This window comes from Psittacula echo (genome assembly GCF_963264785.1).
Source record: "Psittacula echo genome assembly, chromosome: 15".
In the NCBI taxonomy this organism is placed as follows: domain Eukaryota; kingdom Metazoa; phylum Chordata; class Aves; order Psittaciformes; family Psittacidae; genus Psittacula; species Psittacula echo.
In genome coordinates, this window is record NC_137751.1 from 6,109,553 (window position 1) to 6,134,215 (window position 24,663).

General features: G+C 60.6%; 2 protein-coding genes across 2 annotated transcripts; both read left to right on the plus strand.

Annotated features, from left to right (window-relative positions):
• Nucleotides 1-340: 340 nt before the first annotated feature.
• Nucleotides 341-17,872, plus strand: DPH1 (diphthamide biosynthesis 1; the record flags this gene model as incomplete). The annotated part of the gene is made up of 13 exons (XM_080630269.1): nt 341-389; nt 1,196-1,348; nt 3,583-3,646; nt 10,870-10,991; nt 12,618-12,772; nt 13,432-13,553; nt 14,705-14,773; nt 15,515-15,671; nt 16,567-16,667; nt 16,958-17,036; nt 17,189-17,320; nt 17,503-17,634; nt 17,783-17,872. The coding sequence occupies 13 exons, from the start codon at nt 341-343 to the stop codon at nt 17,870-17,872; spliced, it is 1,425 nt and encodes a 474-aa protein (XP_080486395.1).
• Nucleotides 17,873-18,288: 416 nt separating this feature from the next.
• On the plus strand, nt 18,289-19,452 carry OVCA2 (OVCA2 serine hydrolase domain containing). The gene has a single exon (XM_080629962.1). The coding sequence runs from the start codon at nt 18,299-18,301 to the stop codon at nt 18,980-18,982; it is 684 nt and encodes a 227-aa protein (XP_080486088.1). The 5' UTR covers nt 18,289-18,298; the 3' UTR covers nt 18,983-19,452.
• Nucleotides 19,453-24,663: the final 5,211 nt, after the last annotated feature.

Sequence of the window (24,663 nt, forward strand, 5' to 3'; positions counted from 1 at the left end):
GGCAACAGCTCCGGTGCCTTCACCCCATCCCTGTGTTAACGTTGTCACCGGCAGCTCCGGAGCTGTCATCACCAGTATGGAGACACGGCTGGGCCATGTCCCCGGTGCTAAACGTGGCATCCCGACCACCACAACGCTTAACACATCCCACTGCACACCCAAAGGCCCACTGGGAACCGTGTGTGTGACCCATCGCTCCCCTCCGCACCGCCCGTCCCGTCGGTCGCCCGCCGGTTTGCTCCCCACCCTCCCCTACACTCGATCTCTCGGCCGGCGACTGCTCTGGCCTAGCGCGGGGCTCGCTTAATGCTGCCTTCCCGCCTTCACGTGCTCCAGAGCAATGGCGGCCTCCGTGCGGGTCGGCAGCGAGGCCCCGGTGCCCGCCTCAGGTGGGCCGAGACCGGGGTTAACGCCGCGTTCCCGGCGCCGCTGCCGGGCTCTATTTCGGCTCCTTAGCTCGGGGAGGCCTCCCCCGCCAGCGGCTCGGCCCAGCTGGCCCTTTGGCGGTTCGGCCGTGGGCCGTGCGGGGAGGGTTCGCTGGCTCATGAGTGCTGGTGTTGGGCTGGAAATAGTGAATAAGCGCCCTGCTGTCACTCCCCCGCCGCGCTCCGGCTCCGCCGAGCTGTGGGGAGGCGGGTGCTGGCGGGGGCCGGCTCCGGGATGAGCTTCCCGAGGGACGAGCTTGGCTCATCCGCTGCTGTTGCCTTTGTTTTCCCCGCAATGGGATAACGGGATCCCCTGGATAAGGCAGGTTGGACCCCCACATCCCCGGGGTGCTATGGATGAGGCACTGGGGGTTGTGCCTGCTGGTCCATTGAATTAGGGGGAGCCAGCCCCACTCACATGGGTGCTTTGTGGGCCAGAGAGGGGTGTTTTCACCCCAAAAATGCCATAGGGCAGAAACTCACCCCCTTATGTCCACTTGTCCCTGGGGGTGGTGTAAGGGCAGTGAGGATTGTGCCTGCTGTTGGGACCTGGGGCGAGCCCGCCCCGCTCATAGTTACAGTGTTGCTTTATGGGCAAAACAAGGGTGATTTTACCCCAAAAATGCCATAATGGAAGGCAGAAACTGACCCCCTTCTGCTCGCTTGCCCCCGGGGGTGCTGTAAGGGCAGTGAGGATGCCGGTGGCCCATGGGGTATGGGGCGTGCTGCCCTCCTGGCCGCTCCTTTAGGCCACCCCCTTTGTCCCGCAGGCCGAGGCCGTGCACGGCACGTGGCACAGCAGGTTCCCGAGGAGATCCTTGGGAACGTGGAGCTGCGGGAGGCAGCGGAAGCCCTGCCCCGAAACTACAACTTTGAGATCCCCAAGACCGTCTGGCGCATCCGGCAGGCTCGGGCCAAGAAGGGTGAGCACCAACCCTTGGGAGTGAGGGGTTTGGGGCTGCAGTGTGGTGGGGTGGTGATGCTGAGCCCCTCGGTGGCAAGGGGAGCTGCATGGGCTGGGTGTGGGGCTTGGGGAAGCTGGGCAAGGATGGTGCTGAGCTGCCCTGCATGCCCTGGTGTGTTTGAGCTCTGTCTTGGCGAGCTCTCCTCCCCTCGAGGGGCTTTAATAGATCTGTATCTCTGGATTATAATCACATTGGACAGGACAGGTTGAGTTTCGCAGACCTGTCAGCCTGTGAGATGTGTCTGGGATACCAGCCAGGTCCCTGCTGCTCTCCTCTTTCCCTGCACTTTCCTGCCATGCTGCTGGGGCCGGGCAGAGGGAGCCCCACAAGTCCCAGCTCGAGGGGGTCTGGCCGGGAGCTGGGCCATGCTATGGTCTGGTCTGAACCCTCCTTAGGGGCTTGCTGTAGCCCTGGGGAGGTGGGAAGTGGCCGTGGTGGCCCTGGAGCAGGCGCTGTGATGCTTTGGGGTGGTGCCAGGGATGGTGTCCCCTTCACTCAGTGCGTGATCAGCTGCGGGCATAATGGCATGGAGCATCCCTGGGTGTCATCAGTGTCCCCTCCCTAGCTTCATATGAAGGCAGGGATCACTCCTGGGGCTGTTGGTGCTAGAGACTCCATGCAGAGCCAGATTTGGAGCACTGTGTCCACCTGGGAGTGTCTCTGTCTGCTGCAGCCGAGCTGGCAGCATCACAGGGGGTGTTCCAGGAGCTGCTGCTTGGCTGATCCAGGCTGTGATGCCAAAGGACTGGAAGCTGTGGAGCTGCCTGGTCCATCCCAGCTGCGGTGCTGGATGCATTGAGGCTGCCCATCCGTGCAGCTCTGACTCTCCTCTCTGTGTTCTGCTGCTTGGCACCTCCTAATTAAATGTAAATACACATCTGGGATTTAGGTCTGGGAGCTGGGATTGCAGCCCATCAGCCAACCAGCCGTGCTGGGATTTAAAACCCTGCCTGTGCACAGCCCAGCCAGGGGCTCGTTGCTGGGGGAACGCAGCTTCCTATCGGGATGCAGCCAGCCCTGCCTGTGTCCTGCATGCGATGGGCCTTGGGGGGTGTCATCCTTTCTCCCTGTATTCCATGCTGGCACAAAGCTGCCTATTGTCTTCGCTGGGAGAGGTTTGCAGGTCTGCTTGTTGGCAGAGGTCTGGGGTGGAGGGCAGTCCCAAATGGGATGGGGAATGCCAAGGCCCTGATCCAGGGTCAGGCAGGGGTTGGCAGAGCGCAGACAGCTTCCCTTGGGCCCTCTGGGTTGGAGCAGGGTGAGATTAACCCAGTTTAGGTCAGGTCTTTACATAGCTCCATGCTGGACAACGGGCTGGGTTTGGCAGCACAGGATTTCTGTTGGAGGGGGATCTGAAGAGGATGCTTGGATAGATACTGCTGGGATGGGGAGGTGAAACAATGAGATTAATGGGGCCTCCTCCATTTATCTCCTCCTCCATAGTCCCTGCTCCTTCTACACTGGCCTGGGCAGCCTGGGGGGACCCGGGAGGGGCTCCTGCCTGGACCCCAGGCATAGAGGAGCCCAGCTAGGCTGCAAAGACAAAGGGATTGTTCCAAGCTGTGAGGAAGGAACAAACCAGGCAACATCATTTGTTGATGAATGTATTCCTGCTAGGCACAATGCAGTGGTGTTCCCAAAACAGGGAGAGAAGCAGGGAGAGGAGGTGTGGAGAAGGGCAGTGAAGATGATCAAAGGTTTGGAACAGCTTCTGTCTAAGGCGAGATTAAATAGATTTAGAACCTTTAGCTGGGAAAGAGGTGAACGAAGAGGGATATGATAGAAGGATGTAAAATAGTGAATGATGTGGAGAGGCTGAATAGGGGATGATTATTCACTCATTCCTGTACCAGCAGAACCAGGGGCACATTATTAGGAGCAGGTTTAAAATAAACAGAAGAAAGTGCCTTTTCCTGAGCAGCACTTAATTAAAATGTAGAAGTCATTACTGAGGGAAGCGGGAGAGATGGGCAGTGTCAGCAGGTTCCTAATGGGATGAGGGGCTGGATCCAAGCAGGGGGATTGATACAGCCCAAAGCAGGACCACATGCACCCCGGCTGCCAGAGTCACTGGGGTTTTGGGCCAATTCCTGCCTGGTTTGGGTTGTTCTGTGACCTGGCTGGTGCCCATATCCCTGCTTCAGGGTGTCCCCTCCAGCCCCTCGTAACCCTGGGGCTGTTTCTCTTCCCAGTGGCCCTGCAGATGCCAGAAGGGCTCCTCATGTTCGCTTGCACCATCGCAGACATCATTGAGCGGTAAGATGACAGCTTTTCCATGCTTCCCTGCTCCAAGGGCTCCCGAGGGCATGGGGCTGTTGCTGGGAATGGGATGGCTGCTGGATTGGGCTGCCTGGGCAGGATGAAGCTCAAAGCACTGCTGAAAGGGGGGCCCAGTGTGATTGCCCTCGCGGGGATGCCTTGGCCACATCCTAGCATAGGCAATCCTGTGGCCCTGCGGCAGGTCACAGGGACCTGCTGCCAGCCCTGGGGGAACAAGGGACAGGCACGGTGCCAGCCTGGTCCTCGCTGCTGTGCTGGGAGCTGGGATGAGCTCAGGGTTGGTGCTGGAGCCGGGGAGCAGCCGTGTTAACAACCGGCTGACGCCAGCGAGGGGAGGGCTGGCAGCGGGGCCACCGCTGCTGTGCAGGTCTCGTGTCCTCCTCCCTTGTGCCACCATCCTGTCCCTGCAGCCCTGCTGCTCTCAGGAAAGGCCTGAGGCCATGGTGGTGGCCCAGAGGGGGGGTCTGTAAGCAGCTCCCGCCAAGTGGCTCCTTTCTTCATTCTCAATGCCGCTTGGGAGGTGACACCAGAGAGGAGCTGGGCTTTGCAGGCACCTCACAGAAACTGGCTGTAATCTCCCTTCCCTGCTCCCTCCAAGCCCCTCTCTGTTTTTACCCAGTGAATCAGTGCTAATAGCACCCTGTGCCTCATCTGCCATCGGGGTCGAAGCTCTCATTAGCGAGCTGCCTCCCCGCCGCCGCCAGCCGAGCAGCCGGTGCCGTGCCGGGTGGGAAGGCAGCCGTGCCTATGGCTTTGTCCCCGCTTTGCCATCGTTTTCCCCGCAGGATCGTGGCAGCCCCACGCGCAGGCTGGGCGAGGGAGCTGTGGGAAGGTGGGTGCGGGCAGGGGATGGGTGTGGGGGGCAGGGGATGGGTGCGAGTGTGGGCAGCTCCGTGTGGGTTTGTCCCTTTAAGTGGAGCTGCCTCCTCTCCGGCTTTGGCACCCAGCCGCTTTCATGTCTCCGACTTCAAAGGCAGCGGATTAAGGGGTTTCTTTTATCTGAATGAAACCTTAAGCCTCACTTCCCAGTGGATGCAGGGTACTGGACTCACCCTCCGTGCTGGGGGTGCTCCGGAGGGGTGCTGGGTGCCCGGGTGAGAGGTTGTGGCTGGAGATGGGTGCTGCATGGGCAGAGGTGCCCAGCCAAGAGAGGGGACGTGGCAGCACCTATGGGTTGGTGGTTGGGAGGGAGGTGGCTTCAAGGCCATATCCTTGCCTCGCTCCCACTGTGCAGCACCCCGGTGCCAGTGCCTTGCTGGGAGCACTGGGTGCCTCATTCTGCCTGTGGATGTGGCCAGGCTGGGTACCAGCAGTGTGTGCTGGAGGATTGTGGCCATGGGCAGGATGAGCCCAGCCCTGTCCCTGCTCCCTTGGGGACACGCTTGGGACCCGGTTGCGTGGCTGTAGTTGAGGTGTGAATCGTCAGGTGGCCTCCTTAGCGCTGCCTCTTCCTGCTATTAATATTCATCACGGGCATTAATGTGGAATCGTGGCTCAGCTGCTCCTGCTGGCCCTCCTCACCCCCTCCTCAGCCGGCAGTGGGGCTGGACGAGCCTCTGACGTGACAGGAATTGCTGCAACCACATGCAGCCAGGCTGGGGATGGGAGCTTGGGGTGCTGTCACCCCTGGGGGGAGCATGTTCCCTTCCCACTGGGAATACAGAGGATGGAGGACTGAGTGTGCCAGGGATACCTGTGCCCACGGGGGGGCATTGCTCAATGCAGCCCCTCTCCCAGTCCATCCCTGCAGCCTCTGCTCCCTTCTTGTTGTGGGATTTGGGGCTTGGGGATGCCAGCGAGCTCCTCCTCTGCTGTGTGCTCCGGTAGTGACTGCAGAGCAGAGCCTGGGGCTGGTGCCCCTGGGACCACGGTGCCCATCCCTGCGTGTTCCAGCTCAACCGGAGCTGTGTCTGCTGCTGCTCAAAAGGAATATTTATCCCTTCTGCTGGAGCTGCCTTTCAATACAGTATCTGTGCCATGGCCCTGTGGTGCTGGCGTGCGAGGACGTGGCCTCGCTGCGCTGCAGCACAGGTGGCTTAGGGAGGATGCGGTGCTGTGGGTCCATATGTCCCTGTGCAGAGGGATGGCAGTGTCACCGTGTCCCTCACTGCGATGTGGAAATCAGCAGCCCCCCAAGGACCACCCCCAGCATCTTGTCTGGTCTTCCCAGCATTGCACTGGCGCTGGCCGAGCCCCAAGGGGCTGCGGGGATGAAGATGTAGCTGAAGTGTCACCGTGTCACCGCTCTGGAAAAGAGTCTTTGAAGCCAAGAGCGCACTCACAGCATTGACCGGTGCCTGAGGCCCGCTTAATTAGCGTTAATAGCTTTGTCATTACGGAACCCACACTGGGGGGAGCAGCTGGCTGCGGGGGGCGGTGGAAGGGCCGGGGTCTGCTGAGCTGGTGGTGGGTCGGTGGGCTGCCAAAAATGCATCACGACGCTCTTGCAGCACCTTCCAAATCGGCTCCGTTTGTCACGGCTGATGCAATCCGGTGCAGGGGAACTCGTGCTGGGGGGCGGCAGCAGGGATTGGAGCGTGGGGGGAGCTCGGACTGCGGCTCGGGGAGGGGGGCAGCGCCCCAGCCCACCCGCTGTCGTGCTGGGGAGGTGGCAGCGGTGCCCCCGGCACCTCCAGCGCAGTGGGGGTCTGTGCAGCAAGGAACGGACCCCTCCTGTCCCCACTCCAGGAAGGATCAGTTGGGGGTTTGATGCCGTGTTAATAAAGTCAGCTCTTGGGCTTCACGGCTGCTAATCCCTCTGTCTGGCTGTGCCACAACAGGGTGAGTGGTTCCTGCCAAGCAGTCAGTGGGGATGGGCAATGGTGGAGGGGATCGGGGTGTTCTGATGTCCACAAAGGCTGCCCTTGTCGCAGCCTTAGCAGCTCCTAATGGCCTGATGGCTTTTGAGTGTCTATGTGAGGCAGTGCTGGGAGTGCACAGATCATCCTGGTGACCATGGTGCCATGGTGTACAGGGACGTTTCAGAGTGATGGGGGTCTTGAATCATCTCTGGTTGATCTGTATAGGGTTAAACGTCCGTGCACACAACCCAGCAGCTTTGACATGGGTTTAAGTGCCCCACTATGGCCAGTGGTTGTGACAACAAGGACAAAATAGCCCCTTATGGCTGGTCCCAGTGCCACTGAGCAGTGTGGTGAAGCTGGCAGCATCCCTGAAAGGTCCCAAGGGGCCATCCTGGGACACTAACACAGGTCAGAATCCAGCCCCAGCTGCACAAAGCCGGAGCTGGGCCGGCCAACGCTGCCTTCCCTTCTCCCCTTGTCCTCCAGGCGCAAGCTGGAGGTGCTGGCAGCGGGTGCTGCACCGCTGTGCAGGGGAATTTAATCACCGTCATTAACCGCACAACAGCATCATTAGGGAGAATGAAGTTCTCACTTCATTGGAGATGTTTAAAACCTCAGCCCGGGTGATGATGGTGTGGGGGGGACGTGGCAGAGGGGAGTGTGTGGAAGCCTATATTGCTGTCACCTCCCAAGGCTGTGATATGCCTGTTCTGGTGTGGTACCCACCACCGTGTGCCCCACACCACCTCCTTGTGTTCCCATGGAGCTAACGCCAACGGGCAATGCTATGACCTGGCCCTGGGGGAGAGGGGGCGGGTACCTGTGTGCTGCATGGTCATGGTGGCTTTGCCACACCATGCACTGCACCTTTGGTTTGCCTTACTTTGTTCCTTTGCAGCTACAGGGCCAGCAAAGCTGGGGTAGCCCCAGGACATGTCCTTCGGGATAATGGGGCTGTCCCTGGCACCTCCTGTGAGGACAAAGGGGGAGGTCCTGAGGGAGATGGAGATGGGTGCTGCACCTTTCCCTGTCCTGACCTGGCAGCAGGGATTGCCCAGCTGCAGCAGGGCTCTTCCAGCGCCATTTGCAGGAAAATTGCAAAGTCATTATTTTAATTAGGTGCAGTCTTCCTGTGCTAATGAAGTTGGGAGTCTGGTAATGGGGCTTGGTGGCTTCTCCACTAATTACACGCATTGTTCTCAGCCGGGGCTGCACTCAGCCCCCTGTGCCCCAGAGAGCAGCAGCCACTGGCACGGGCTGGGTTTGGGTGCTGCAGTGGGTGTAGGTTGGTGGGGTGATGGTGGGGCTCTGCCTTTACCCCAGGGGACAGGGCGTGGGGTATTTGCAGGGCATTATCCCCAGGCAGGGAGGTGACAACGCACCACAGTGTGACTGTGCTGTGAAGAGCCACATGCGGATGAGGCAGGTGGCTGTGATCCAAGGAGCAGCCCACTCTGTGTCCCTGTCCCAGCAGAACACACAGGAGCCCCAGCCCCTCAGTGCCAGCTCCATCCCCAGGGCTGGCTGCTCTCATCCCGGTCCCCACCAAGGGCTGGTGGCACCAGGCACAATGGATGTGCCGGAGCTGAGGACTTCTCTCTGGTGGGGAGGGCAGCGCAGCTTCACAGAGTGAGGACCAGCACGGTATCATTCACACACTGCTGTGGTGTCAGGGGACCCCACGCTCCTGCCAGCAACAAACACTCCCATTTATTTGTCTAGGAGCCGGAATAAATCAGTCCTGCTCCTGCCTGGTGCCTGGGCTCAGGTGATGGGGACTGGCTGCCCCACACTTGGGCATGTGCTGGCCCTGTATCTGCTGTCTCTAGCTCCCAACTTGTCCCTGGGTTGTTGTTGCTTCCATTCTGCGTTGGTCAGGGGAGAGTGGGGCCGGAAGGGTTTGGGGATCTCAGTGGCCTGGGGTTAGGGCCAGGCGGGCGCTCATCCTGCCAGTGCTGAGCATGGCGCTTTATAAATGGGATTTTGGGAGCCATCTGTTTAAAAGAGGAGGCAATGAATTAGGGGGAGATGAGAAAAATGCTAAGGCCGGGTGGTTTCTCAGAATGAGCCGAGCTTTGCGGGACGTAAAAGATGAATAACCTCCCCATGTGTTCAATATTCATGAGCTCCCAGCTGTAGTGAGCAGCTCAGTGCTGAGTGGGGACAGCCCTGTCACCGTGTCCTCCTGCCAGCACGCTGCTGGGACCTCTCCATGGCTGGGACACAAAAACACTCTCAAGGATGCTTCTGTGACCGCATCTGTCCTGCATCCCGGTCTGGCCTGGTTGGTGCACAGCTCCCTGACCTGCATCGCAGGCAGGTTGCTGCTAATTGATGTTTCCTTCCTCTGTAGTTTGATGAAAGGCTCCGGCGACACCAAACTGATTAAAACATCAAGGGGAGGCCCCCGCTCTTGCCTTTGATTTGTCTCAGGGGATGATTGCTGCTCTGCTCGACCAGCCAGCCCAGCCGGCGTGGGTGACCCTGGTCTGTCCCATCCTGATGCCTTTGGGCTGCTTCTGGGCACCCTTCCAGCCTCATCAGCCACAATGGCAGCACCGTTGGGCTCCCTCCTCACCAAGCATCATCCCATGGCCTCTTCCCTTCTTGCTCGGCAATGGCTCTGCTCCCTGCCCTGGCCAGGGCAGGGCTCAGCCTCATCTCTCCCTGCCTGCGGGCTGATGGCCATGGAATACCGGCTGCAGCCCCACACGCTGGGCAGGGGCCATGGGTGCCTTTGCCCTCCTCCTTCCACTGTTGCTATTTCACTTTCTTGCTCTTCACCCCCAGGGACTTTCTCTGGGGTTTGGGCCAATTTGCATACATTTTAATCTATAAAAAATTAAGTGGCGCTGGCTGCTGCTCTGAGTCAGACCTCCCCGTCCTGAATCTTAAGGAGCTGAATAATTTTCCACTTTTGCTGAGATGTGTGGAGTCTGATTCATGTTCATCTCATCACCTCTCATTAGGGAAGGGGGCTGGGGGCTCCGGGGGGGGGTGATGGGGAAGAGCCTTCTCGAACCTTCCTAGCAGCCCCCAGCCACACAGTGTGGCCGTGCAGGAGCGGAGGAGCCGTCCCTCTCATTCCTGGAGGTGAGGGACCATGGAGTTTGGGTGCTGGCTGGATCTGCTCCATCTCCTGACAGTCCCCAGCTGCGTCCTCAGCTCTTGGGACATTGCAGGGAGCGGGAGATGCTCAGGCTGTATGTGGGAGGTGGGGATGGCTTTGCCCTCTCTCCGGGGGTGCTCCCAGTGGAGCTACTCTCTTGTTCCCCTCCCCGGGCGCTGACGGATGGGCCGGAGTTGTTAATATTCAGCACGCTCCACCGTTTCTCCACCTTCTGCCATCTGCCCAGCTCTGCCCACCATTTCTATTCTTGCCACCGACGTAACGCTCCCAGCCTTGCGCTCGATGGGGGGAACGCGCGGGACCCTGGTCCCCAGCCAGCACTGGGTGCTGCTGCAGGGTGATGCTGTGCCAGGGGTGTTCTCCTCCCGTGGCATGGCCTCTTCACCCCAGCCCCACATCAATGTCAAGGGGGACTCCGCTGGCATCGAGCTACAGCCTCTGGTGTGACCTCGGAGTAAATAAGGAATTAGCATCTGGTTTAAGCAGCCCCTTCAGGCTCAGGGCTTTGTCATCGCAATACCTGCTTTCATCCGTAAAGTGCCATGGCAGCTCCCTGGGAAGGCAGCCAAGCTAATAATCCCCCCAAATGGTGCCATAAAATACCCACAAAGGTGGCACCTTTAAATCATGCCAGAGCCTCAGCTTTGCCACCTCGTGCCCCTCCACCAGCCAGCGGTTGCCAAGTGGGCTCAGACTGGAGCACTGGGATGCCGGAGCTGCGATAGGGGAACAGCACCAGCTTCATTCAGTGCTTTTCCTTGCCAAGTGCCAGCTAAGCACTATAGCTGGTCCTGGAGAACACCCAGCTTGGCCAAACTGGCACCCATGGGTGATGTAGCCAAGCACAAGTTAGGATACAGGGGGCTGGGGGCTCAGACAGCCTGGTTGGCACAGCTGGGGATGCCAGCGTGGCCGTTCTGCCCATCCCAGAGGCTTTAGTCCCCAGGGCTGGCTGGTGGGAGCTGTGGCACCACGCTGCGCCGGGTCTCCCTCTGCTCCTCTCCCCGCTGGAGCATTAGGAAGCTGGCAGCGTATTGTTTGATGAGCAGATAATCCGCTGAATTGCAAACAGCTTTACCCAATTGAAGAGGCGGATTACCGCTCTCCAGCTTAATCATGTTGACATCTCAGAGAGTAGCCAGTGCTTGCCCTCTTCGGCGCGTGGCGAGAGGCTCGATGGCAGCGCGGGGTCCCCCGGTAGCGATGCCCGCTGTGGGGCAGGACATGGGCTGTGGTCCCACCCTCACCATTGTTCCTCCCCACAGGTTCACCGACGCAGAGGCAGTGGTGATGGGCGACGTGACCTATGGTGCGTGCTGCGTGGATGACTACACAGCTCGGGCCCTGGGTGCTGACTTCTTGGTGCACTATGGACACAGCTGCTTGAGTAGGTGACACTCGCCCTGGGGCTGTGCTGAGGCAGCCATGCGTGGTGGCACTGCAGAGGCTGCCACCATGCAGCACAGCGCGGCTCCCTGCCCTGCTCAGCGCCAGCTCGGAGATGTGGTGCCAAGGGCTAATCCCTTCCCAAAGGGATTTCTGTTCTCCAGCCTTAGTTGCTGGCTTTGGATGGGGCCATGCTGGCTGGGTGGCTGCCTGCGGGCAGGATTCTGGGGGCAGCAGGGCTTGGTGTGCTCAGCTGTGCGCTGCCGCAGCGCGCACATCGCAGCGCTGTGCCAAAGAGCAGAGCAGCAAGGCCATAGCTTGGCAGGACCCTGCTCACCCAGGATAGGGTTTGGGGCTGCTTTGGTCCCCTGCCCCGCAGCTCCGGGCTTCGGGGGATGTTGGGAATGATGATAAAGGAGAGCAATGTGCTGGGGATCCCGCTCATTCCTAGCTGGGGAAGACAGCTTTGCGGGTGCAGCACAGGCTGGGCGGGGAAGGGAGGAGGAGGCTGTGTGCTCCCCAGGCGGACAGTACTCTGGATCCAGTTGCCATGGAAACTGCGCTGCTGTCCCAGATGCTGCTAACTTTGAAGTCCACCCAGGATGGAATCAGCCCAAAAATAACAATAAGGCGCTCTGGGTTTTAAGGTGGATCTGCAGAATTGTCATAGCGAGCAGCAGGAGAGTGCATCCCTGCTGCTGCCACGCTCCCAGCACCTGGCAGCCCTCCTGGACGTTTATGGGGCCGTATAAATGGGTTTGAAGAATCACATCAGGCTCTGGATGAAATACGGACTCCCCAGCTGAGAACTCTGTCCTAAAAGCTTTGTCGGCGTGAGCATTTGCTGTGATAAATATCTGTGCTGGGTGCTTTGTTATGAAAGGCGGGTTACGGGCACCACTGGAACAGGGACTATAAACCCTCTAGTTTGTAGCCTCTTCTTCATGAATGAACAGTGGAGAGGGACCGTATCTAGTGATGCTTAGGAGTGTGCCAGGGCAAGAGCTGAGCTGTTGCAGAAGACGGGAGTCACATCTGGAGCTGCTCCTGTTATCAGCTCAGCCACTGTCCACTGCTTATGGCTACATGGTCCTTGCCTGCACAGGGCTGAATGTGTCCCGGGGTGCCCACAGGTGCTGGGCTCCTTTTGGGCTGCCCATGGTGCTGCTGTCACCGCTGATGGGACATGTCCCTGTGCAGCACACCAGTGCCTGCCGTCTCCCTCCCGGCCCCACGTGCCCCGCGGGAGGGAGTAATTTGCACTTAATTGTGATCAGGCAAAGAGCACCAAAATGGGAAGTGAACACGGAGCCATGGATCGATGTGGACTCTGTGTACTTTAATTATTCACTTAATCGTGGTGACAGAGGCTTCTTAGCACCGGGGGTAATTAGATTTGTGTTCATTGATTCCCCAGGCTGCCATTATCCAGGAGAGAAACGAGCAGGTGCTCTCCGTGGCTCCCATCTGCACGCTCTGCCTGGGGTGTCAGCATGGGCTGAGGGGTGGCACAGAGCACCCTGGAGAAGTTGGGGCACAGGGAGCCCCACAAACGTGCTTTATCCCCCCAACTCACCAGGACCCTGGGTGTACCCCACACTCAAACCCTTTCTCTTCCTCTCACCAGTTCCCATCGACACCACGCAGGGGCTGAAGATGCTCTACGTGTTCGTGGACATCAAGATTGACACATCCCATTTCCTTGAGACCGTTTGCTTCAACTTCCCAGCGGGCACCTCCCTGGCCCTCGTCAGCACCATCCAGTTTGTCTCCACGGTGCAGGTGAGATGGGGGCACCCGGGCAGTGCAGGGCACAGGATGAGGCTCGTGTCTTCCCCCACCTCGACCCTGCCCTGTCTCTGTGGCTGGAGCTGCTGCCCCGGGGTGCTGGTGGTGCCGGTTCCCCTCTGTCGAGTCGCTGCCATAATATGGTGCTGCTGTAATGTTGATCAAGTACTTTATAATAACTCTGATCAATGTTTCATGGCGGCACCCTCCCTGCCTCCCCCGGGAGCTGCTCTGTAAATGTCAGGGCAGGCAGTGGAGCACTTGGCATTTTGATGCAGTGCCGGCAGCGGCAGGGGAAGCTCCGGAGGGTCTGTCTGTCTGCCCCTGAATAGCCAGCTGGGCAGGACGGGGAGGAGATGAATGAGCCTCCTGAGCCATGTCTATCTAAACACGGGGCTATCGAAGCGTTGAGCATTTTCTCTTGTCTTTTAATTGATATGTTGGCTGAGCCTTGCTGAGCATTTTGGCTGGGCAGGACCATTACCCAGCCGGGTGCTGCCCTAAGCAGACGGGTTCTCCTCCACTGCCACTGTGCTGAGGCATAACAACTGCGACTGCCAGGGCTTGGGTGTCCCCAGCAATGCCAGGGATCACCAGCCTCAGCCACACTCGATGCCATGGTCTGTCCTTTGCTAACCCCACGTCTCCCATAGGCAGCAGCACAGGAGCTGCGCTCCCAGTACAAGGTGTGTGTGCCCCAGTGCAAGCCACTGTCCCCAGGGGAGATTTTGGGCTGCACATCACCACAGCTTGCCCAGGACACAGATGCCATCGTGTAAGTACTTGAGGTCCTCCAGGATCCTCCTGCCTGTACGCCCTGCCTGTCCATGGAGTGAGTGTAGGGGGACTTCCATGGGCATGGATGGGTCCCCTCCATCTCCCTGTGCTGCTCTGAGTGGTGTGTGCTCGTAGCACAGAGGAAATAATTGAGTCGTATATCAGAATTGATAATAGATGGAAGGGCAGGTGGATAATTGGAAAAGACAAATGGCCGGGGCCCAACATCACGGCAACATCAATTTTATTTAAGGACAGCAAATTAGAGGGAGCACTTCGCTTCCTATCACCTAATTATTTTAGGTAATGGAAATGCTTAATGTACTGTGAATACAGTGTGCTCCAGAATAAATAAACACAAGGACCCCACCCTTGGGGGGAGCCGGGGAGCCCAGGTGTGGGTTTGGGAATGCTGAGCCCAATGCTGAGCAGATCTGGTGCATTCCCAAGCATGGCCATGTGGGAGACAGGACTTAGGATCACTGGGCATGGGATCGGGGAGGTCTTCAGCTTCACTCTGAGCCACATCAGTGGCAAGGGAGAGGTGCTGCTTTCCCCGTCTCCTGGGGGTGTCAGAGCAGGCAGGGCTGGGCAGGCTGGCACTGCATTGGTCAGAGTGGGCCATTCCCAGTGCTGATGGAGCTGTGGTGCTCAGGTGCACGCATCTGCTGTAGCTGCATCCTCCCCATGTTGTTATTTTCTTCTTCCCCCCACGTCTCTGGGGCTAACTTTTGCAGACAAATTAGCTTTGATCTCCCAAAATGTCATTCTCCAATTAAGGGCAAAATCTAGTCAAGTTTTACGTCTGAATTCATTTTCCAAGCCCTCACTCCATTAGGGCAGCTGAATGAAAGGCTTTGGAATGTAATTGCTGACTTGAAATCTGATTAGAAATGGAAGCAGCAACATCTGGAAGCAGACATTGAGATGGAGCAGCTCCTGGCCACCAGGAGCATCCCTCTTCATTTCTCCCACCCCAGCCCGCCAGAGGGCTGCATGGAGATGGGGAGCTGTGCCCACTGCCCTGCATCCCAGTGCGGGAGCTTGCATTCCCAGCATCTCCTCACACTGTGGCTTGGGAAACCAGCAGGCACACGGATGGGGGCTGCTGTTTAATGTGTGCCATAGCTTTTCCTTCCCTCTCGGCAGGTATTTAGGCGACGGGCGCTTCCACCTAGAGTCCATCATGATTGCCAACCCCGGGATACCTGCCTACAGGTACGCACAGCCCATGGGTACCACTCTGGTCCCCATAGTGAGGAGCATCCCAGTTTCCTCAGCATGCCAGGAACCAGTTCTCCCCACCATCCACGCCACAAGCACCCCAAACCTGAGGGCTGAGCTGCAGGCAGGGGCACAGGCAGGCGAGGGGTGAAAAGGTGCAGCAGTGGGGTGATGAACACCAGCCATTTACTCCGCCTGAATATAAACATTTTGACAAGTACCTGTGAAAGCTCGTGGAGGTGCAGCCATTAAAGCCCTGGCTGCTGCAGGCAGAGGCCATAAAGTGCGATGATGAGGCTGCTGAAAGCAGATGAAATATCAAGAGTGAAAGGCTGGGGCCATTTGGTGAAATCTGAATTTCCTAGTAGGTCGTTTGTTACTAACGGGAGGCGCGCGTCAGGTTTATAGCGCTTGGTGAAGCTGCCGAAACCCGAGTGGGATTTGATTAAAATTCTCCTCGTCAAACAAAGCAACAAATCAAAGATTTCTTCGTAATTGATGAGCTGGGATGAGGGGGAGCTGTGCACGGAGCTGAGTGTGGAGCCCAGGCTCTGCCAGGTTGGGGGGCTGAGGTGGGACACTCACCTTGTCCCCTTCTCTGTACCCTGAATGAGCTGGCTGGGAGAGATGCTGTGGGAGGCAATCAGTGCAAATGAGGGGAAGGTATAATCTGGGGCCAGTATGGAGGGAAGGGGTAGGTGATGGGGTATATGTGAGCCTGGCTCTGCTTTGCAGGTATGATCCCTACAGCAAGGTGTTCTCCCAGGAGCACTACAGCCACGAGCGCATGCACCGTGCTCGGCAGGACGCCATCCGCACCGCTGCCGGTGCCCGCTGCTGGGGGCTCATCTTGGGCACCCTGGGGCGACAGGGCTCCCCCAGCATCCTGCAGGTACCAGCCCCTTCCCCATGGACACTGGGCACTGCCCCTGGGAAGGGGAAGGAGTGGTACCACTGATGAGTGGCCTCGCTGTTGGGGTGTGGGTAGACCTGGCAGCCCGTTGCTTGCCACTGGCCACTAAGCTGAGCAGGCAGGGTAATTAGCAGCTGATGAAGGGCTTCTTAAACCTGCCCCTTGCTGAGAAGATCTCGCCAGCCTTGGAGACCCCCCTGCATGGGCAGCTTGGCAATTAATTCCCTGGATTTGCTTTAATTGGATGAACTTCCAAGAGGGTTCACTATCCCTGCCCAGCCGTCGCACTGGCCCTTTCTGCACCCTGGCCAGGCGAGGGGAGTTCTGCCCCATGGAGTGGGGTGCCCTGAGCCCAAGATTTTGGGGAGCTGCAGGTGAGATTTGGGGCAGTGCAGGAGGAACCAGCAGGCAGAATTGACTGGGGTGGGCCCAGCAGCTTCTGTTCTGCAGCAGCAGGACACAGGCATGGCAGGGGCTGGCTGGGCACAAGGTTGGATAGTGCCAGCTCTGGAGGACAAGGACGTCCCTTTCCCTTCCTGGGCCATCCTCCTCCTCCCATAGCTCCTGGCCGCAGGCAGCCCACGGCAGGCGGTCGGCCCAGGGAAGGCAGCCGCTAACGAGAACAGATTGTTGTCATTGAGCTGTAATTACTTCATTAGGCTGAGGCACGCGCTGGGGAGGGCTGTGATGGAGCTGGAGTCATGGACACGATCCCTGTTCACTGCATCTGGCCTGCGACTGCCGTGGGGATGAGGCTGTGGGGCAGAGCTGGGACACACAGAGGGTCTGATGGCCAGGAAAGGGCTGTAAAGGGCTTGCCAGGGACATTTCTCTGGGCTCTCCTAACCCTGTGCTGCCTTTTTCCCTCCCGCAGCACCTAGAATCACGTCTCCATGCCCTGGATCGGCCCTTCATAAGGGTGCTGCTATCTGAGATCTTCCCCAGCAAGCTGCAGCTCTTCCCTGATGTGGATGCGTGAGTGCTGCTGAGCCCCCTCAGACTCCCTTCTGCTGGGGTCCCCAGGGTGCCTTATGCCTGTCCAGGCCTCTGATTCCCATTGGAAGGTGTCCTGCTGGCGCTGTGCACCCCTGCCCTTGCTATGCAAGGAGAGGATATGGATGTCCTTGTCAGGCTGGCTCTGGAACAGTGAGGGCTTCACTCCCTGCCTGCTCAGCTTCCTTCCAGGGGGCTGCTGCAGGAGTTCTGTGTGGCTTCTTCATCCCAAAATGCTCATCCCCATTTGTTGCCATGTGTTTCCTTTCCAGGTGGGTGCAGGTAGCCTGTCCCCGCCTTTCCATCGACTGGGGAGAAGCCTTCAGCAAGCCCCTGCTGACACCCTATGAGGTGAGGACTCCCCCGAACAGGCTGTGCCACTGGGATTCCCAATCTCACATGAAACCAGTGGGATTCCTGGTGCCATGAGCTTCACCGCAGCAGTGCCCTGCTCAACACACCAAGCTGGGACCTCTCCTGGACTCTTCCTGTCCCCTCCACAGGCCATGGTGGCTCTCCAGGACATTGAGTGGCAGCAGCCTTACCCCATGGACTTCTATGCCAGCCAGTCCCTGGGGCCATGGACAGTGAACCATGCCGGCACACAGCCCCTGCGCCGCAGCAGGGTGGTCCAGGTGGGCAGCACGGTGTCACCGGGTCCCATCTCCATCCCTTTGCCATCTCTCTTGCATCTGTTTGCCTCTTGGTGGCCATGTAAGGTGGAAGGGACGGGTGCTGGGAGCATTGGCACGGGTTGAACACCGGTCCTTGTGCGGTGCTGTACGGTGCACGGTGCCATACGGTGTATGCGGTACAGTGCCTCACGGTGCCCGGTGCCGTGTGCCAAAAGCGCCACCCTGTGGCTTCCTTCGGGGTGAACGGTAACGGGGCTGGTGCTAGCCCGGTGGAGAGGAGGGGAACTCGAGTCCTTCCCCTAGTCCTTGCCAGGGTGAGCACCCATCTGGCTCCACGGCTCCCCAGGAGAGGGGATCCCCCCAGTCGTGCCCTATGGGGTGCTGTGGGCTGAGCACAGGCAGGCTCATCACAGCTCAGGTCCGGGTTGGGACCCTGTTCTGACTCCAATGTCTCTGCTGCAGGGAAAGCCACCCGTGCCCCCCAGCCCAGTGGAGGATGGGCAGAGCACCAGTAAGGAAGGGCAGAGCACCAGCACCCCAGCAGCCTCCTAAGCACAGCCTGCTGTCGCCATGCTCCCGGACCGGGCGTGCGCACAGCAGGCAGCACCGTCGTTCCCCCCTCCTCGATGGTAAGGACCACCAGGGCTGGCAGTACCAGCACCGGGATGGATGGGGTGCACCATCCACCGTACCTGGATGACGGTACGATGGACGAGCCTTCCTGCACGGCCGTTCCGTGCCGCAGGCTGTGCCCGCGCTCGCACCGGAGGTCCCATCCCGCCCCACCGGGGCCCCTTAGCAGCTCCCCGGGCATCCTTACTCGCTCCGCGACCTCCGACCAGGAGGGGGCGCGCTGACGAAACATCGCGGAGCCGCTCTATTCCTCCGCGCCGTCCAATGAGCGCGAAGCGTTTCGGCGGGAAAAGGGGCGAGAGCTGCCGGAAGTGCGTCAGTTGGCTTCCGCCGGCGGTGGGAGCCATGTCGGAGCGGAGGGTGCTGCGGCTGCTGGCGCTGCACGGCTACCGGCAGAGCGGGCCGCGGTTCCGGCAGCGCACCGGGGCGCTGCGCAAGGCCCTGCGGGGCCGCGCCGAGTTGGTGCCGGTCAGCGCGCCCCACACCGTGCCCGGCGGCGGTGAGGAGAGCGACGGGGACGACCCCCCCCGCGGCTGGTGGTTCTCCGGGCCTGGCACCTTTGAGGTGGAGGAAGCGGCGGCGGAGCCGGCGGGGCTGGAGGAGTCGCTGTCGGCCGTGGCGGCGGCGCTGGCGGAGCACGGGCCCTTTGACGGGCTGCTGGGCTTCAGCCAGGGCGCGGCCCTTGCCGCTATGGTGTGCGCGCTGCGGGCCCGCGGGGATCCCCGCTTCCCGGTGGGTTTCGCCATCCTGGTGGCCGGCTTTGCCAGCAGAGCCCCGGCCCACGGGCACTTCTACCGGGAGCCCATCGCCCTGCCCACGCTGCACGTTGTGGGGGACACCGATGCTGTCATCGCAGCCTCTCTCAGCAGGGAGCTGGCCCAGTGCTTTGTGGAGCCTGTTGTCCTCAGCCACCCCGGCGGGCACTTTGTCCCTGCAGCTGCACCACAGAGGAAGGTGTACCTGGACTTCTTGGACCGATTCTGCCCTGGGCAGGAACAGGCTGAGCCCCTGGAGGCTGGGGCAGTTTGATGACAGGCTCTGTAATAAATGGTGCTGTAGTGAGCCATGTGCAGCCATGTGTTGGTGACAGATCACCGTGTTTGTGACCTCCAGCAGGACCAAAGAGCCCTTGCCAGCTCACTGCTGCTCTGCAGTGTTAGCCCAGGCTGAATGGCTCTTTGTTATCTCCCTGTTGTAGACATGTTATAGATACGAGTGTGTGGGTACAATGGGGTTGAGGACAGGAGGGTGACCCTGTGTGTGGTGCTGTGAGACTTAAATAGGTGTTCAGAGTCAGGGTCCCCCAGCTCAGCCATAGCAAAGGCCTGCAGTGCACTCAGCTCCTGCAGCTCTTACCCTAAAAGTTCATGTGCTTTAATACCAGTTCAAGCCAACTTTCCAGCTGGTCTGGGTCTGTAAAACCTCTCACGTGTGGCTGGTGTGCCTTTCAGGAATGAAATACCTGCTGGTTCGGTGTGTTGGGACCTTTTGTATCTTCCTCTGTGCAAAGTGCCATTGTGAACAAGAAGAACTTGTTGCTGTGTTTTTGGTTCCTGTGTTTTCCAGAAACATGGAAATCTTTTATTATTGTTACAGTTCCAGGTGTCCTGCTTGACTGCTGCTCTCTGCAGCCCAGAGGTACCATAGCCAGGTCTCTGCTCACAGGGCTCCTAAGCATGGCTTTCCCTGGTGGAACAGTGCAATAGAGTTGGTAAAAGAGAAAAATTAGGTGAAACTTCTTCATTTGCCTCCTGGTTTGTGCAGCGTGATGTGGGCACTGTGAGGGATGGAGGATGCTGTGGATGGAGCAGGCTTCAGGACAGGGACCAGCAGTGTTCACTCAGCCAGGGACAGGCCTGGGAGTTGCATTGGGGTAAAACCATCCCAGCAGAAGCAAGTCCTCATGCATGTGTCTTGCCCTCTGCCTTGTTGCTGGTTCTGTGGTGGCAGGAAGATGTGGCTGGTTCCTGGGGCTCAGGCAGAGCCTGCCTGCTCCATCACCTCAGAGCAGCACTGTGTCACCTCTCTGCTGCCTGTTGGGGTGCTGTGAAGGTGTGTGGTGTCTGTCACCCCTTGGTTACCGTACTGGGGACACCAGAGGCCACTTCTTGGTAGGGGAGGGACGCACCTTGGGCCTGTGTCTCTGCTGCTGAGGCAGGATGGCAGCAGAGAGCTCAGTGTTTGCTGTTCCATCAGCACGGAGCTCTCCCGGCCCAGCGGCGTGGTGAAGGCACTGCAGCCCCGGAGCCTGCACTGCGGTCCCGCAGCCACACACTGGCGTCTTCCCGCCGCAGCTCCCTGCTCTTGGGACGGAGCCCAGCGTGCGGTGAGTGAGCAGAGCCCGGCTCTGCGGGGAGCTGGGGCAGCAGGGTGCTGCGGGACGGGGATGCTGCGGGACCTGCTCCTGTACCCGTTGAAATTCATAAACACAAATAAAGGTGACTCTCCTCTATGAGAGCAGCAGGGGAAGGTGGTGCTTGGCCTCTGGTGCTGTGGCAGGAGGGAAGTGACTGCTGTGTCCGTCACCAGAGGGATTCGCCTTGGGAATGCCTCTTTTTCCACCTTCATGCTGGCCCCTGTCATAGACCCAGGTCTGGGCCTGTGTTACTCATGGAGTTGAGCTTGGAAGCAAGTGACCAGTGTCCTCCCACCCCTCAGCTTATGGGGGTTTCTTTTTCCCCCCCACCCCACAGGGCCCGGAGGAGCTGGGTTTTCCCCCCAAAACACTGTGTGGAACTTGGTGTCCCTGAGCAAGGGAGTGACACAGAAAACCCCCGCCTGGGGACAGCCACCAGTGTTACTCAGCCTGGTGCTGTGGCAAGGAGTGGGGGGTCACCCGTCTTCAAGTGGGGTCCTTCCTTACCCTAGAGCACCTGTAGCCCCCTCCCAGCATCCCAGGGAGGGCATGAGGAGCCCAGCATGGGCAGGAGCTGCTGCCACCCCCAAACACCCACATCCCTTCCCCTGCACCGTGGCTGAGTCAGGCCCTCCTCCACTGCCCACCCGGTGGGCTCCGGATGCGGATCCTGATGGGTTTGAGCCTTACTCATCTCACGTTCTTCCTCCCCTGTCCCCACGAGAGGCTCTGGAGGGGGGTGCTGCAGGAGGGTGACGTGTTCCACAGATGCACACAGTGCAGCTCCCCCCAACAGGAGAGAGCCAGGGCCATCCCTGGGACCTGCTGCCAGGAGCGGGACCGAGCCTTTGGGAACAGTCCCCCCTCCTCTTGTCTGGCTTCACCCGCAGAAGCTTCCAGTTGTGGCTGAGTCACTCCCGCTGTAGCTCCTTCTCTCCTTGTTTTGGATGGAAGTTTTCCATGGAAACCCACGCTGGGCCGGGCCGCGGGCTGGGATAAACACGGCTGAATCACAAAAGCTCCTTTCGCCAAGAGCTGTCAGATGGTAACAACAGCGGGTGCGGCGGGCGGGCACAACCCTGCCTTCATCGGGGGGGCAGCAGCACCTCTCCTGCACCCCTCAACCCACCCCAAATCCCCACCATTCCCACGTGGATCCCCTTTGGGAGCGGATCACAGGCTGGATTTCAGGACCACGTGTTCTCATAGGGATGCACAGAGAACTCCCAGCCAGGGGGGACACTTGTAGCAGCTCCGTCATCAGCTGTGGGGCTCCATAGGGTCATGGCTGCTGGATATCCCCCTGGAAAATCGATACCACCCGAGCACAGGGATGCTTGCCAGGAGCCAGGCTGAGGTTTGCACCCCACTGAGCTCTGTCCCAGTGTGGAATTGGTGAGTTCCTCCCCGGTCTGCATGCTGAGGAGGAGCACGGGAGCTGGACAGCCTTCATCCCGCCGTGCTGACGGCTGGCCATGGGCCCGGCGGCTTGGAAGCACCATTGGAAGACAAATCCCAGTGTCAGAAATCCGGGATATTTTTAAGGACTCTGGAAGAAAAACTTAATTCCAGCAGGAGAGACTTGGCCTTCAAAACAACAACAGCGCAGATGGAGCCTTCCTAGGGCTTGGAGCATGGGGCCCAGGGGCCACAGTGCTGCCCATGGGATGCGTCCCATCACCCTGGAAGGGACCTGGATGCCACAGCCCATGCAGGGAATGGGTTTTGTGACCGGGAGCAACTTTTACTGTGCTAAACACAAGTTGGTTGTGGCTTTGCCTGAGCAGTGGTGGGGCTGCCCCAAAATCCCCTTCCTGGAGGTGTGCGGCCCATGGCCAGCTGCCATCCACAGCCATGGGAAAAGCGGGGAGCAAAGGGAATCACTGGTAGGAAATGGAGCAGGACACAGCAGGGACCCAGTGCTTGCGATACCCCCTTGCTGTGGCCTGTGCCCCCCTGGGTGAGGACAGAGCTGATGGGTGCTCCTAAAGGGGAGCATGGGCAAGGGGCCCTGCCTGGCACAGCCCCTGGTTTAGGGGGCACCCCATGGGGACCCAGGGCCACCCATGGGACCCCCCTGCTGGAGTTGCAGCACCCTTGGGGTTGAAAGTCCTTGTTTGGGGGTGGGGGGGCCGGGGCCTGTTTCCCCCATCCCCAGTGTCCCCTGTATCCCCCATCCGGTCCAAGGTCTCCATGGTCACTACGCCGCATCCAGCCCTATCTCCCGAGGCTCTGGGTCCCCGGTGGCCCCTGCATGGGGTCCTGCCCGGCCGGTACTGGTCGCCGCCGGCTGCCGAGGGCCCGATGCCCGCTGCCGGGGCAGGCCGGGCCGCTCTGACTTCGCCGCTCAGGAATCTCCTGGCCGCGCCGGGCCGGTTGTGCAACCTGCGCCCGCCCCCGGCCACCGCCCGCCCCGGACCGGCCCCGCTCAGTCCCGCCGCGACCGGCCCGAGCTCCGCTACCGAGAACGGCCCCGCTGCCCCCTCCCCGAGCCCCCACCGCAGCATCCCCGGCGGCGACGCGGACGGGACATGGGACGGCGGCTCCGGGAGCCGCTCGCCGGTGCGGAGGGCAGGTGAGGGGCTGCGGGGCCGGGGAGGAACAGTGATGTCCATGCACGGAGGGGTCCCGCCGTTCCCGTTGTCCGAGGAGGAGCCGCTTGGCGCCCGCCCCCCCGAACAGTAAGAGTTGATGTGCGGTGAGCTGCATCCTGCATGTGAGCTCCTACTGCCCCGGGAGGCGGGCAGCCCCCGACGGGACCTTAACGCTTTCCGGTACCCCCGAGGGGCTAAAGAGGGGGGTTAGGGTGATGGGGGAGCCGGTGCTGCCCGCGGTGCGAGTCCGCCGAGCCCGGCGACCATGGCTGTAGACTGTTACCCCCCCAGCGGCACAGTAACAATCTAAAGCCACGGTCGCCCGGGCGGCGTCGGAAAGGGGGGGCGGCGGCGGGGGGAGGACACACACACACGGAGCCGGTGCCTTGGCGACGGCGAGGAGGCGGCTCCGCCACCGCAGCGAGCGCGCCCGACCCCCACCGCGGCTCGAAGGGGGGGGCGAGGGGTGTCCGGTGCTTAAAGCGGGGGGGGGGGGGAGAGTGTCGGTACCATCCACACCCCCCCTACATCTCCCACCCCGCCGCCCCCCCCCCCGCGCCGGGTGGGACCCCCCCTACCTGGGCTGCAGCGGGAAGGGGGGGGCGTCCGCCGTGGGGTGTCTGCGGGGGGGGAAAGAGAGAGCGGGGTCAGGCGGGCACCGGGACACCCCCCCCCATCCCCAACCCTTTCCTCTGCCTTCCCCCCCCTCAACGCGGCGGCGGGGAGCGCTCCCCGACGGCTCAGCACCACGGACAGCTCATTCCCCCCCCCAGCGGCGCTGCGGCGGGGCCGGGGCCGGTGCCGGCGGTGGGTCATGCTTCAGTAGCCATGACTGTAGACTGTTACTGTCCTGTCCCTACGCAGCAGTAAGCAGTCTAGAGCCAAGGTGCCGACGCGCTGACTCGGGCTCTCCTCGACGGGGGTCTCCGCGCTCTTCCGACGGCCCCCCCGCCCCCGGGATGAAGGCGATCGACCCCCGGGGCTGCGGGGCTGGCAGCACCCGCTGGGGACGGGATGGGGGGGAACCTGAGGGGTTTGGGGATGCTGGACACGGCAGGATGGGGCTGGGGGGGTTGTCCCGTCCGGGATGGACCGGACAGGCTCTGGACAGGGGGAAGCAGGCGCCGGTGCCACCGGAGCGGGACACACACACACACGGATGCGGTTCCCCGTCCCCGTCCCCCCGCACTTCCATGGGGCAAGGTGCGGGGGTCGGGCCCCGCCGTGCTCCCCCCGGGGCGGCTCCGCCCCCCCGGCCCCGCCGCCCCCCGGCCCACACGTGGGGTTGCGCCAGGCGGTACCGCGCCTCCCGCGCCCGCCGCAGAGCCCCCCCCGTTCGCTCTGGTCCCCCCCGGTTCTCCTGCCCCGCCTCCCTCCTTTACCCCCCCCACCTCCATCCCCGGGGCGGGCAGGTGCAGCTCCCGGTGCCCGTCCCCGCTCCCGCACCGGGCTCCGTCCCTGCTTACCTGCGGGCCAGCCCTGCCGGTGTCTTACCTCCTGCGGGCCCCGGTGCTTGCCGGGGCCGGTCCCGGTTCCCTGCTGCTGGTCCCGGCGGGGGACGGCGCCGGTGGCGGTGCTGCGCTGTCCGCAGCGCGCGGGGCTTTTATAGGATCGGGCTCGTAGTAACGGGGATCTCGGCTCATTCATAGAAAAGCATCAACCTACACAATGACGTGAGCGCTACGTCAGCGAGGAAATTTAGGGAACGGGAAGACGCTACTATTTATATCGGCGCGGGGGGAGGACAAGCGGCCCGGAGC

Coding starts and splice junctions, on each gene's coding strand:
- OVCA2 (XM_080629962.1), top strand. CDS start 18,299: ATGTCGGAGCGGAGGGTGCTGCGGCTGCTGGCGCTGCACGGCTACCGG.